This window comes from Equus asinus, chromosome 22 (genome assembly GCF_041296235.1).
Source record: "Equus asinus isolate D_3611 breed Donkey chromosome 22, EquAss-T2T_v2, whole genome shotgun sequence".
In the NCBI taxonomy this organism is placed as follows: Eukaryota; Metazoa; Chordata; class Mammalia; order Perissodactyla; family Equidae; genus Equus; species Equus asinus.
The window spans coordinates 53,965,954-53,979,451 of record NC_091811.1 but is presented as its reverse complement, the minus strand read 5'-3'; the positions used below and the strand labels follow the sequence as shown (position 1 = coordinate 53,979,451).

General features: G+C 53.0%; 1 protein-coding gene across 1 annotated transcript; it reads left to right on the top strand.

Moving 5' to 3' along the window:
* Window positions 1-1,641: 1,641 nt before the first annotated feature.
* Window positions 1,642-13,242, top strand: LOC106835253 (keratin, type II cytoskeletal 73). The gene is made up of 9 exons (XM_014847470.3): window positions 1,642-2,125; window positions 3,580-3,794; window positions 4,499-4,559; window positions 5,220-5,315; window positions 6,059-6,223; window positions 8,860-8,985; window positions 9,361-9,581; window positions 10,588-10,622; window positions 11,421-13,242. The coding sequence occupies exons 1-9, from the start codon at window positions 1,679-1,681 to the stop codon at window positions 11,675-11,677; spliced, it is 1,623 nt and encodes a 540-aa protein (XP_014702956.1). The 5' UTR covers window positions 1,642-1,678; the 3' UTR covers window positions 11,678-13,242.
* Window positions 13,243-13,498: the final 256 nt, after the last annotated feature.

Sequence of the window (13,498 nt, the reverse complement as noted above, 5' to 3'; positions counted from 1 at the left end):
GAATCACGTCCACCCTGACTCTGCTGAGCGTGAAGGAGCCAATTAGGGGGTCATTCCGTCTGGAACACTCAGCACCCTCGTCCCAGCATGGCTCTGTCGGTCTTCCCTCATCACGCCCCATGAAGAAATTGCAAAGGGATAAAAACATTTGTGTCTAGGGACCAAAGACTAAAAAGATTGCTAAGCCCCATTGCTGGTAGTGAAATTGAGACCGTCTAAGAAAGTGGTTTTTCTTGAAAATAGCTGTTTCATATTAAAAAAAAAAATGAGGGAGGTTGAATTTGCCAATTGCTTGGTACAGCAGTATTGGAGGCATAACACTGTGTGTCATAATACGTAACACAGGATGGGGTCATAATCTCTGTATGGAAATAGAAAAGAGGGATTGACAAGCTGTTCATTCAAGTTCTCAGCCAGTGAAATGACTGCAGTTTTATGGGGGAAATTACATACATTTGGGAATTGTGAAACTCTTCGGTCACATACTTTGGTAATGTCAAGAGTCTAACAAAATTCAAGTGTCAGCCCTTCCCCTAGAATAATGAACTTGTCTTATTAATTCGTGACCCCAGAGCCTAGCACAGTACACTGGGCAGAGTCAGCCCTCAACAGAGGTTTGTTACATGAAGGGATGGATGACTGAACGAGTAGGTGAATGGCTGGCTGGCTGCTGGATAAGCAAATAAGTTCTGAATAGCTCTGAATGTGAGGTCAGAAGACCAAGCAAGGGGGTCCTCCAGGCTGGGGCCTACATTTTGTTGGGCATTTGCTTGCTCTGGGATTCATACAAAGAAAAGGCTCATGAAATGTTTGCTGTCCTCAACTGTCTGAGCCGCGGTTTTCCCAGTTGTAAGCCATGGATTTCACAGCTCCTCCCCAGGTCACGTGGATTCAGAGAGCTCCTGTGTGCAAGGAGCTCTTTAATGCTGTAAAGCGCTGTACCAGCGTCAGCCGTTGTGAATGGTGGCAATGCCATTGTGTCAAGGTCAAGGGTGGAGGCGGTGGGAGAGTACAGGAACAAAGTCAGTGTGTGCAGGGCAGCCTGGCTGGCACAGAGGAGCAAAAGACCTGCCTGGGAGGGCACAGCAGGGATGGGCACCCAGAAAGCTGGGCCTGGATCCCTAGAGGGCTTGTTTCCCATGGCCTTGGCCAGCCATGAGAACCGTCTCCGGAAGCCCTGGGGAGCCAGACTGCAGAGTCTCTTCCTAACCACATAAAAGCAGCTCAGTCAGGGTCCCGGGGGCAGCCCATCTGATGCTGGTACGGTCGTGAGATCTCTCACCGATGACGCTGTCTATTAAAGGTCTCCCCTCTGCACCCCCGCAATCTAGTCCCTCCACTCCCTGGGGAAGGGCAATTGAGGCTGTGACAAACCTCCCAGCCAAGATCTTTCTAGGGATAATTTGGCCAGGCTAATGATCCCATGTAATTAGATAAGACTCAAATTATACCAGCAAGGTTTGCAAGCTCAGCACTTTGAAGGTTTTTAAGTTATTTACCCATTGTCTCTGATTTTGCTGGGAGGAAATGATTTCTTGCTCCCAGGCAAACTAAACCCACAAATTAGGGCAGTGACTCTCTCCTGAGCCCTATAAAAGGGGAGCCTGAGATCGCAGGCTGGTGAATTGCATCTCAGCTAAGGGTTAGCATCCTATTCTAGCTCTCTGGCCTCCCCAGCATGAGCCGCCAATTCACCTACAAGTCAGGAGCTGCCGCCAAGGGGGGCTTCAGCGGCTGCTCAGCAGTGCTCTCAGGGGGCAGCTCCTCCTCCTACCAGGCAGGGGGCAAAGGACTCAGCGGGGGCTTCAGCAGTCGAAGCCTCTACAGCCTTGGGGGTGCCCGGAGCATCTCCTTCAACATGGCCAGTGGCAGTGGGCGGGCAGGGGGCTATGGGTTTGGCCGAGCCCGGGCCAGTGGATTTGCTGGCAGCATGTTTGGCAGTGCAGCTGTGGGGTCCGCGTGTCCGTCTGTGTGCCCTCCAGGGGGCATCCACCAGGTCACCGTCAACAAGAGCCTCCTGGCCCCCCTCAACGTGGAGCTGGACCCGGAGATCCAGAAAGTGCGCGCACAGGAGCGGGAGCAGATCAAGGCGCTGAATAACAAGTTCGCCTCCTTCATTGACAAGGTGGGACTTTCTAGAGAAAGCCAAGCCTAGGACCCCTCCTTCTTCCACCTTCACTGCCCTTGGGCAGTGTCTGGGGCAGAGGAAGGCAGGACACCTCCCCAGGATGCTGACACAACCGAGGACAGAGTAAGGAGGAACTGGGCCAACCCTGGACATCAATGCTGAGGGATGGGGGTGTTCAGGGGGGTGGGAGGAGTTCAGGGAAGATGTCCTCAGAGTCGAGAAGTAGGAGAGTGACGGCACATGAAACAGAAGCCAGATGAAGGAGAGGCCCATGGCAGCCTGGGGTATCTAGAAAGCCATAAGGCCCATCTCCTCCTCTCATGGGACTCAGACCAGCTCAGATTCTGGTTGAAAGACAGACTCATAGCATACAATACACCCAAACTGTAAGGCAAGGCAGATAGGGATCAGCGGCGTCCTGGAGCAGTGGTTCTCAAAGGCGGTCCCTGCACCAGCAGCGTCAGCATCACCTGGGCCCTTGTCAGACGTGCACACTCTCAGGGCCCGCCTCCTACCCAATGTATCACACACTCGGAGGGGGCCCAGCACCCTGCATTGCAACAAGCCCCCAGGTGGTGCTGATGCACACTTGGGTTAGAACCCCTGAGGAACCAAGGCAAGGGAGGGTCTTGGGAAGCAGAGACTTCCTGAGCCTAGGGGAGCAGGGGAAGCTCACCAGGGATGACAATGAGATAGGGTGGTGAAGCATGAATAGGAGTTTACCAGATGGAGGTGGGAAAGGCAGTCTAGGGAGAGGGAGCTGTCAGGACTTGTCTGGAGAGTGGGGAGAGCCTGGGTTTGCATGGGTGCTGGGAGAATGGTTGAAGGGTGATGGGCACATTGTAAAGAGCAAAAGAAAGAATTTGGACTTGACCCTGTAGGTGATGTGGAATTGCCAGAGGGTTTTAAGCAAAAGAATGGCCTGATATTTATAGGCTGCAACTTGAGAATGCCGGTTCTCACCCTGGAGAGATGCTCTGAGACCAGAGAGAGTGGGGCATGAAAGCAGCATGGGAGGCCCGAGACCTGAGATCAGCTAAGCGCCCGCCTCTGGCTGGGCTGGGAGAGGCCGTGAGTGAGGAGACAGAGGAGGCAGAGCCCAGGCCGGGCCACCAGGCCCCGAGCAGAGACGCCCAAGAGCGTGAAGGCCATTTGCACGTCTGAGGACTTGCCTTAGAGAGGTGGCCCCGGCTGACCAGCAACCAGGTCAGGGCAGGTTTAGACAGGTGCAGAGGAGACAGACTAGAGGGAAATGAAGATGTTGAGGCCCCTCCTGATCTTAGGGGGCTGTCCCCAGAAAGAGAACCTCAGTCAGACGAAGTGCCCTGGCTGGGAGGGGCAGGAGAGACATTTTCTTACCTTTGAAGCTAATGTTTCATAAGCTGCTGCCCAGGGAAGGAAACCCCCTTGCTTCTCTTCATGGACTGAGTGTCTGTTGATTTGGGGTCCAGGTGCGGTTCCTGGAACAGCAGAACCAGGTGCTGGAGACCAAGTGGGAGCTGCTGCAGCAGCTGGATCTGAACAACTGCAAGAACAACCTGGAGCCCATCCTGGAGGGCTACATCAGCAACCTGCGGAAGCAGCTGGAGACGCTGTCCGGGGACCGGGTGAGGCTGGACTCGGAGCTGAGGAGCATGCGGGACGTGGTGGAGGACTACAAGAAGAGGTGAGTGGGGACCCTGCACCACGCTGACACCCTTCCAGGCTGGGTTTTCCCAGCAGGCACAGGAACATTTGCCTCTGGCCTCGGGGGCACTGAGCTCAGGTGAGAGTGACCCAGGCTCCCTCCTGGTCCCCTCTTGGGAGAGCCCGAGTGTGGTACCCCACAGCCTCTCGGTTCCTGAGCTCACTCAGTTTCCTCCAAGTTCCAAGGAAAGGCCCAAAGCAAGGCAGGGAGTTGGAATTTCTTTTGGGTTTCCTCTCTCCTTTCCCTGAGGTCCTGGACATTTGGGCCATGTTCCTTCCTCCTGTCCCCAGGGGCAGTTCTGGTTTCCTTGGGACTCATGCTTGGAGATGGGGTGGAGTTATCAGCAGGGGTGTCAGGCAGCTGAACGACACAAGAATCATGGCTGACAGGGGCAGAGGCACGTTCCTGTGACTTGGCCACTGAGTGAGAGGAGGAAGGACCTACTCGCTCTCCAGGGAGCTGAGGAAATCCAGACCCCAAACCATCTGGTCCGCTGGCCCAGGAGGGCGTTGCTTCAAACCAGCCCACAACACTGGCCAAATAGTCCTGGTGAGCTGGACAGATTTGCAAAGATGTAGAATAGCACCTGTTAAAAGTTACACGACATGGGCACCTCTGCTTTCTCTTCCCCATGAGAACACACGCATGCACACTGCCTGCTCACTGGGACACTTTCCCTGCAGGTATGAGGAGGAGATAAACAAGCGCACAACAGCCGAGAACGAATTCGTGGTACTTAAGAAGGTGAGGAGGGGGTGGGTATCCCTCAGTCACCCGGGGAGCGGAGAGTGGAGGGTGGGAGGAGGTGACATCAGAGAGGAAACTGAGGCCTGCGCGCCCTATAGAGGGGCCTGGAGCTGACGTGCCAGGAGAAGACGGAGGCATTTGCTGCTTGGGACACCGTGGGACACCTCGATGTTTCTCTAGCACATACCACTTTGTCTGCCCCTGTTTTGGATAAATGGGGAGGAGCCCAGACGTGGATACTCAGTCCCCAGGTCATGCCCACTTTGGCTTGGGGAACAGGACATGCTTCAAGAGGGGCTACAGGTTTGCCCTCCAACTCTGCCCAACTCTGGTAAATTGCCATGGCTGCCCTCAGCTCTGACTGCTGGATGACTGACCACGTGGGGGGTGGGGCTCTCTCCATACTCTCTTTTGGAGAAATAGAGGCAGTAAAAATATTCTGTTTTTGGATAGGGCAGAGGAGTTTCAGAGGCTGGAGGAACTTGCTCAATGTCCCACAGTGTGTCCTGGGTGGAAGTCAGCTTCCTGCCACCTGGATCTTGACTCTATTCCCTGGGGCAGCTAGCTACAGAGTTGGGTGCTGGGGTGTCAGTTCCCAGGAGAACCCTGTCTGGGCTTGAAGAAGGGTGATGCATGGGGCTCTCTGGATTCCCTTAGGACGTGGATGCGGCTTACATGAGCAAGGCAGAGCTGCAGGCCAAGGTGGACGCCCTGGACAGAGAAATCAAGTTCTTCAAGTGTCTGTATGAGGGGGTAAGGCTCCCCCCGCCCCACCCCCAGCTCGGACTTCTGGAAGGACAGGCCTGTGAATGAGTGATTACCTAGTCATCTGTGACTTTTAGAGCCTAGGGGACCTCCAGCATTTGGATGCTGAGAGCTTTGTAGATCAAAGGCGAGAGTGACATCTATCCTGGTGCCCCCAAATGATGTGTGCCATCAGTCCCAGCCTGGCCTCCAGATGTCCCACTCTCATATCCTTCAGGAAGCCAGGGGTCCATAAAGCGTCCCCACTGACCTTCAGCCAAGCATATTCTCATTTTGGTCTTTCTTTTCTCTGCCGCCTGGGGCATTTCCTCGGTCTTAGGCAGGAATCCCCAGGGATGGAGGTGGGGAGTCCTCACACCCTTTCGACCACCTCTGTGACCATCTGGCTTCAAGTCGCAGCCTGTTGGCCAAGCATCCATGGCCTCTCGTGTCCTTGGTGTCTCTTGCGTGGTGGCCAGGCTGGTTCCCCTCCACCTTCCCCACTCCTGACCTGTCTCAGCTGACAGACATATGGGCTGTTTTCTTCTTGAGCTGCTTCAAACCCATCTATCAGTTTTTAGATGTGGTGTTGAAAGCTCTGCGTTGGTGGGTTCCATTTATATAAGCTTTGGGGAATACAGCTTGCATCTGTTTGGGAGGGTTTGGGGGCTCCCCAACTGGGACAGGGCCATCACCTTGGCACCTTCCTCTGCTCACAACAGGCATTTCATGCTTCCTTGTGTCCTATGCAGGAGATCGCTCAGATCCAGTCCCACATCAGTGACACATCCGTCATCCTGTCCATGGACAACAACCGGAACCTGGACCTGGACAGCATCATCGCTGAGGTCAGGGCTCAGTACGAGGAGATTGCCCTGAAGAGCAAGGCCGAGGCTGAGGCCCTGTACCAGAGCAAGGTGAGGTTGGGGTCACATGTTCTGGGCCTGTGGTCCCGTCCCAGGACCCACCACAGCTCACCTGCTTGCTGGGAGCATAGCACTGTCCCAGGCACTGGGGGAAGCCTGAAGGGAGGAGAAGACAGTTCTGTCCTTGGGATCCACTTAGTCTGTGGTGACCATCGGAGGACACAGCTGAGTGCAAATGAACGTGGCACCGACAGAGTCGTGAATGCTGGGGAGACAGGGCTTAGGGGACTAGGATCAGGTGGGGCAGGTCAGGAACGACTTCCTGGAGGCAGAGAGTTTTGAACTGAGTCTGGGAAGGAGAGAAACATGGGTAGTTAGCACCTCAACTCCCTCAGTAATTACAATAAATTAGGGGGTCTCTTCAGTGTGATCTGAGATCAGGTGACTCCTACCTTTTCACTCAAGTCCAACGCCAAGAAGAAAGGGGGAGTTTGAGTCCCTGAGATCTTAACTCCTCTAATGGGCAAGGGGTGGGGAAATGATTCTAGATAATTTGGTCTCTCAGATCAAGATGGCAACTTCCTAACTGTTCCTTGCTTTTTATCAGGCTCCTTCTCAAGGGAAATCCACACTCTTAAGACCGTCTCTTGTCCTTCCTCCTGCCTCCTTGCTCCCCCAGGGTCAGGGAGACTTGGCCTGCAGGGGTGGGAGGAAGGGAGCCCTTCAAGGCCTAGGGGACAACACAGGCCAGGGCTTCTTGATAAACGTTCACACTCAAGTCCCCAGATGCCAGTCCCTCCACATTACTGCTGCCGGCCAGGGTCAGGGGTGGCCGTGTGGCCTAACCACTCTGGGTTGCCAGTGGCCAGTGCTTAACCCTAGGCTCCTTCCAGAAGAATTAGGAAGGTCTGTGCACACGTGATTTTTGGATCATTTGCTCTCTGGGGTTATCCACACTGGCACCTCTCCGGTTAGGGGTAAGCACTCACTCAATAGAATTTCACACGTGCAATCTTAGCAACAGTGTTATGAGGGCTTGTTAGTCTCATTCCCCTTTTGAAGATGAAGAAGCCGGGGCTCAGGGAGTTTAAGGAACTTGTCAAGGTCATTTAGCTGGTAAGTGATGGAGCTGGATCTGAATCTACATGACTGACTGCCAATTCCATGGTGTTTAGACACAAAATCGTGGGGTGACTCTGGTTAAGAAACATTTATGATCGGGGATAGGGGTGGGCTGAGAGCTGAATGGCAAGAGCTTACTCTCCCATTTGCCTCAGAGGGCGACTCCTTGGTGTCAGAACTGGGGGAGTTAGTGGCTCTGTCCCGGTCAGTGTGGGGTGCACCCTTGTGCTCACACGGCCTTGCAGAGGAGCAGGAGAAGGCCGCCTGTCCTACCCTGGTGTTTATTGTCCCAAGGTTAGCATCAAAGACAAAACACGGAGCATAGAGAGAAGCCCCCCTGCCTTCCAGGGGGCTTGGCATCTTTAAGAAGAATCCTGAACCTAGGGCCTTGCTGGGGACAGATATGAGACAATTAGCAAGACCGAGCACCCAGGGCTAGAGACAGGCAGTGCACAGCCACCCGAGTTCTGAAGGTCACACGTGCTTTGCGTTCCCTTTAAGCCAAATTCTGGGGTAGAAATGGAATACTCTCTGTTGACCAGTCAATGGATGACATCAAAGGCGGGAATAATCCAAACTGGTAGATGACTCCAAATTCATGACTCGTGGAGTTGGGATATAGCCGGATCTGCCCCCACCATGCATACACAAATGTTCCTCCATGCCCAGCAAGGCTGCCAGTAGTCTGCGGCCCAGCTGAGCTATGACGGGAGGAAGTCACAGAAAACACAGATGGGCAGCTTGTCAGCTCCCTCCTCGGTTCATTCATTTATTTATTCATTCATTCATCAGACCTATTTTGAGCCCCAGCCAGGCACTGTGCTAGGTACTGGAAATTCAGAAATAAAAGAAAAGGTCCCTGCCATCCAGTCATTCTGAGTCTGATGGGGAAGACATAGAAACGTGTGATCACAGTACAGTGTGGTAAGACCTGTGGGCTGGTATGCTGGGGGCTATGGGAACAGCACTGCACCCAACCAGGGGATCAGGGAAGGCCGCCTGGAGGAAGTGACCCTGCACTGGCTGAGTTGGACCTAGCTAGGGAAAGAAGGAGGATGGATGGGGAAAGGTTTTCCAGGTGGAGGGAAAGGCTCAGGCAAAGACTCAGAGACTTGAGAGCACAGGGGACATAACATGAACCTGTTTGGTACAGGTGGAGAGCCTGGTGGGTGATGGGCAAGGGCAGTGAGAAATGGGGCCGGAGAGGCTGGTAGTCACCAGATCTCAAAGCACCTTGATGCCACGGTAGGAGTTTGACCTTGACTTGGAAGGGCTATCGGCAGAAGCATGTCATAATTGGAACTGTGTGTTATAAAGTTGCAGTGTTGGAAGTGTGGAACTTTCAACAGTCCTTATGGCCAAATCTAACCATGAGACCAATTATGTTTAAGGCAAACAAATAAGCCTAATGAACTGATGGTTGAGTGGGGGGCTGTGGGTAGGCCTGGTGAAGTTGGGGACCCCTCCCCACGTCTGCCATACTCCCCAGGCAAAGGCACAGTCTGCCAGAGGAAGCTCAGCTGGGTGTTGAGTCAAGGTTCCTGCTTTGGCTTCTCTCCCTCTAGTTCCAGGAGCTCCAGCTGGCGGCCGGCCGGCACGGGGATGACCTCAAACACACCAAGAATGAGATCTCAGAGCTGACCCGGCTCATCCAGAGGCTGCGATCAGAGATTGAGAGTGTGAAGAAGCAGGTGAAGGGGCTTGGGGGCTTCCTGGCTCACTCCCAAGGGAGGGCGAGCTGCCTGTCACACACTGTCCTCCGGGCCCCCCTCCTTCTCTTGTTCCTCCGTCTTAGAACCCCCTTCCTCAAATGGAGCCCCTGCTCTCATCCCCCACACTTAGCACCCTTCTGAGATCTGGAACAACTGGAAGGACCTTTTCAGAAAGCCAAGGGGGCTGAGAATACCAAGCCTCCCAGGCTGAGGTTGTCAGGGCTCCATCATCATGGGTCTTTGCTGCAGGAAGCAGGGCAGGACCGAGGAGGGTCCAGCCACGTGAGCAAAGGGGGTGAAGGGAGGCTCAGGGGAAATGAGAACTCAGGGGAAATGCTACCTCCTGGCCCTCAGTGCTCCAACCTGGAGATGGCCATCGCTGATGCCGAGCAGCGGGGCGACTGTGCCCTCAAGGATGCCCGGGCCAAGCTAGATGAGCTGGAGGCTGCCCTGCACCAGGCCAAGGAGGAGCTGGCCCGGATGCTGCGCGAGTACCAGGAGCTGATGAGCACAAAGCTGGCCCTAGATGTGGAGATCGCCACTTACCGCAAGCTGCTGGAGGGCGAGGAGTGCAGGTTGGTGGGGAGAGGGGTCTTAGAATATTAGAGCTGGAAGAACGTTTGGAATGCTCTGACTCAGTTTCCCGGAGTATGGGGGACAGGCTGCTGGAGGGGCTGAAGATGCTTTTCAGGTCACCCACAATGTAGCCTTAAACAGCATCCAGTATGTGACAAGACAGAGATTTCCTTTACATTTCTCCTCCTTCGACTCTTCCGATTACGACTGGGAGGAAGTCTCATGGTGCTGCTGCTGTGTCTTTAACGCCTCTCCGACACGTGCAAATTCCCTATTAATAAAGAGACAGCAGATCCCAATTTCAGAGTCTCCAGGCAGACAATATCTAGCCAAAAGTTTTTAAAATTGATTTATTTTCATCACATTTATTTTTACTGCTGCCTTTTTGTTCTGTTTTTGGTCAGGTAGTCCTGGTTTTCTATTTCCCACAGCGATATCAAACTTCCTTTTGAGAGAAATACATTGTTGTTATAAAACACAGAGTCAGTGAAAAATGTTCAATACGTAACAGCATGACTTTGCATGGTCATAGCAACAGTCGGAAGGGTCGTACATGAAGCACTGACATTTGAAAGACGCTGTTCTAACCTAGCGTCATTGTTTCCTGGGACCTGGAGAGGAGGAGTGACTGGTCCTAAAGTCATACAGTTAGTTCCTTAGTGGCAACTCCTGATGATAATATTTCCACGTGTATTTGTTCAGGCAGCAGCCTTACAGGAAGGAAGATAAGATGGACTAGAGAGAAACCCAGCAGGAGGGCCCCTGGAAGGTGGTGTTGCTGTTGGGGGCTCCAAGGTCGCGAGTTTGCACATCTCTGAAGTGGGAAGAGTAGACTGAGGAGGGGGAGGGAGGTAGTTAGAGACAGGCAGGTGCAGTTAACACCGTCTGGCCAGCTGGAGGGCTTGCAGAGGCTGAGCTGGTCTGGCTGATGATTTTTGACGATGTGGCTAGGGCAACTCAGATTCCGTGTGAGGGACACTCACCTGTGCTTTTCTCTCCATGCAGGATGTCTGGAGAGTACACCAACTCCGTGAGCATTTGTGAGTATTTCATTCCTCTGAGGGAATGTTTTTAGTCCTTTAGCCAACACAAAGTAAGTGGGTGCCTACCACCCGGCCCGCCGTGGGACAGCCTGGGCTCTGCCCGCTAGAGCCCCATTGTCATAATTGCCTCCCTTGCTGAGACCTGCTGCCTCTTCCCCGTGGAGTTAACTCCCTATCACATTCTATCTCACATTTGCCCCTTCTCCAGAAATCTCATCCATGCTGGGTAGACACTCTCAGCCCCACCCCTTCTTCTGTCACCTCCATCCCAGCTTTCCTGCATGAAAGAAGATGTCAGCAGGAAGAGTCACACTTCCTCACTGAGAGTAGAGACCTGTGCACAGACACGCTGTGCACAACTAGTTTTAGTGCTGGCCCCACAGCATTCACCTCCATCTCCCTCTGAGATAGACCAGCAGAAACTCCCCTAAATCAAGCAATCAGGAAATTCTTTGAAAAAGAATTGAGAATCTATTCTGAAGTTAAATGCAAGACTTATTGGCTTCTGTGAGCTTGGGCATCACCTGTTCCTCAGGGCAGCCCTCACTACGCTTGGTTTGTCAGAGAATGAGCAGACGCCTGGTCTGGGGGTCCTGTGGGATCCGGGCTGTTTCTCGCGCTGCTTGAGCTGCTCAGGGATTGAGCGTGTGCCCCTAAACTCAAGTCCACGGTTGACAGGAATTGTTTGCTTAAGAGGGAGACATTTAAGCTACTTGGGGCTGGGAGGTTAGAGGAGACTTAAGGGTCACCCCTGTCAGGGACACACACTTACATTCCTGCCTCTATCCTCTGCAGCGGTCATCAGCAGCTCCACGGCTGGAACCCCAGGCGCAGGAACCAGCTTTGGGTTCAGTGGCGCTGGCACCTATGGCTACCGGTCCAGCTCTGTCAGTGGGGGCTACAGCATGCTGTCCGGTGGCTGTGTCACGGGCAGTGGGAACTGCAGCCCCCGCGGAGAGGCCAAAACCAGGCTGGGGAGTGCAAGTGAATTCAAGGACCTCCCGGGGAAGTCTTCAGCTCTGAGCTCGCCCTCCAAGAAAACCACGAGATAAAGTGAAAGACAGCTGTCCGCCTTGCCCTGGTTTCCTCTGGACTCTCTTCTCCAGGAAATTCCTCTGTCACATCTGTCATCACCTCCTCCTTGCTTTTCTTTGCCACTGACATCTCCTCCTCTCTTCCGCGTCTCTGTCTTAGTCTTTCCTAATCTAGAATCAGGAGACTAGCCCATCCTTCTGCCTTCATACAAGGGACCTCTGAACTCAGCCTCCCCTTCCTGAGCGTTGCCAAAGATGGAGGCCTGACCCTTTCTCTGGCCTGCATGCCCCCTTGCAGAGGGAGGTTTTCTCTCGAGCGTAGCCGCCATCTTCCTGCTGTGTGTCCCACGCCCTAGCGTAGGTAGTTCCTTGACCGTGGGCTCCATGGGTACGTGAGATTACAGGTGCACTGATGGACCTGCCAGAACTGTCGCCTGTCAGAGCACCACCAGCCCAGCGAAACACCAGTTATAGGTCGTATCTTACATGTTGCCTGCAGACTATATAGCTGGCAGTACCCCTGCAGGCTGGTCCTGTCAACGAAGGGATCTCTGCCTCCATACATGAGCTCTTGTCCTCATCCAGGCCCCACCTCCCTGCTTCCCCCGTGTCAGCAATAAATTTATAAAACTCATGCAGGACCAGGCTGCATCTCTCTCCTGAGGGAATCCTCATTCAGGCCACGTCTCTTCCACGTGTGGAGGTCAATGACCTGAAACCTGGGGCATCGGAGGTCCGTCTGTTCCCTAGAACCCCAAGTACCTTTAGATCTGAGTGACAGAGACCCTTGCACAGATTGCAGAGTCCCACCATCACCTCTGCTGGATTTTGTGACATTCAGGATTCAGCTCTGTCCCCAGGCCCAGCAGACGCACCGTCTAAATCGTGCTTTTCCCAGGCCAATGCTCCAGTGAATGGGTCATCTTTAAGAACATCCAGATTATTAGCAGGGAGAGGGAGCCAAAACATGCCTTGTGGCATGATTTAAAACTGGCCAAGAGGCAGCAGATGGCCAGTTCCCAAGAGCCTGGGGCTTGAGTGATGTCTGTTCCCTGTTCTGTGGGGAAAAGCCAAAGGTAGCTGCTCTTCAGAGTGATGATCCATGACCTCTTGGTCCTTGGTAAAGTTTCACTGGGTTGACTATGGATGTGAATGTACATATGAGTTGTGTTTAAGCAGGAGGCCACTACTGTACACACACCACTCAGCTTCCCACACATTCTTATGCTCAGAGATTTCTCTTAGGTCCCCAGACCAGGATGATGCTGTCAGGATGCAAAGAGCAAGTGAGAGGCTGGCACACATTCAGGCTGTGGCTCACAGGTGCATCTGAACAGGGTCACCGTGGGTCTGGAGAGAGTCCTGGAGTTCAAGTCAATAGCTTTGAATTCAGATTCAGACTCTGCAACTAACTGCTGATCATGAGCAAAGCTCTCAATCTTTTTGAGCCTCATTGCTTTAGCTATAAACTAGGCAGAATAATACCCCCGGATTGTTATTAGGCTAAAATGAGACAACACGAGGATGTCTTGTGCAATTCCTGATACAAAGTTCATGCTTAATAAATGTTGGTGGAAACAGAATCTTGTCCTCAATCTTTTTGGTTCAAAAACTTGACTTAATTAGCTCACTAAAAGAGGTATTTAGCTGCTGGAAAAGCAACTCACCAAACCCAAACTTTAAAGAGACCCTCGTATAAACTATATGCTGGTTTATTCATTGCCCAAGAGAGAACTGGCTGTCAGAATAACTAGTCTCAGGGAACACATTCTCGGGGCCAGTAAAGAAATTGTGGTCAGTTCAATGAATATTTATTAAGTGTCTATGATGTGCCTGGCA

Bases quoted from the DNA above. Each gene is read 5' to 3' on its own strand.
- LOC106835253 (XM_014847470.3), top strand. From the start codon at position 1,679: ATGAGCCGCCAATTCACCTACAAGTCAGGAGCTGCCGCCAAGGGGGGC. The intron at 2,126-3,579 runs GTGGGACTTTCT...TTTGGGGTCCAG, and splicing joins TCGCCTCCTTCATTGACAAG to GTGCGGTTCCTGGAACAGCA. The intron at 3,795-4,498 runs GTGAGTGGGGAC...CTTTCCCTGCAG, and splicing joins GTGGAGGACTACAAGAAGAG to GTATGAGGAGGAGATAAACA.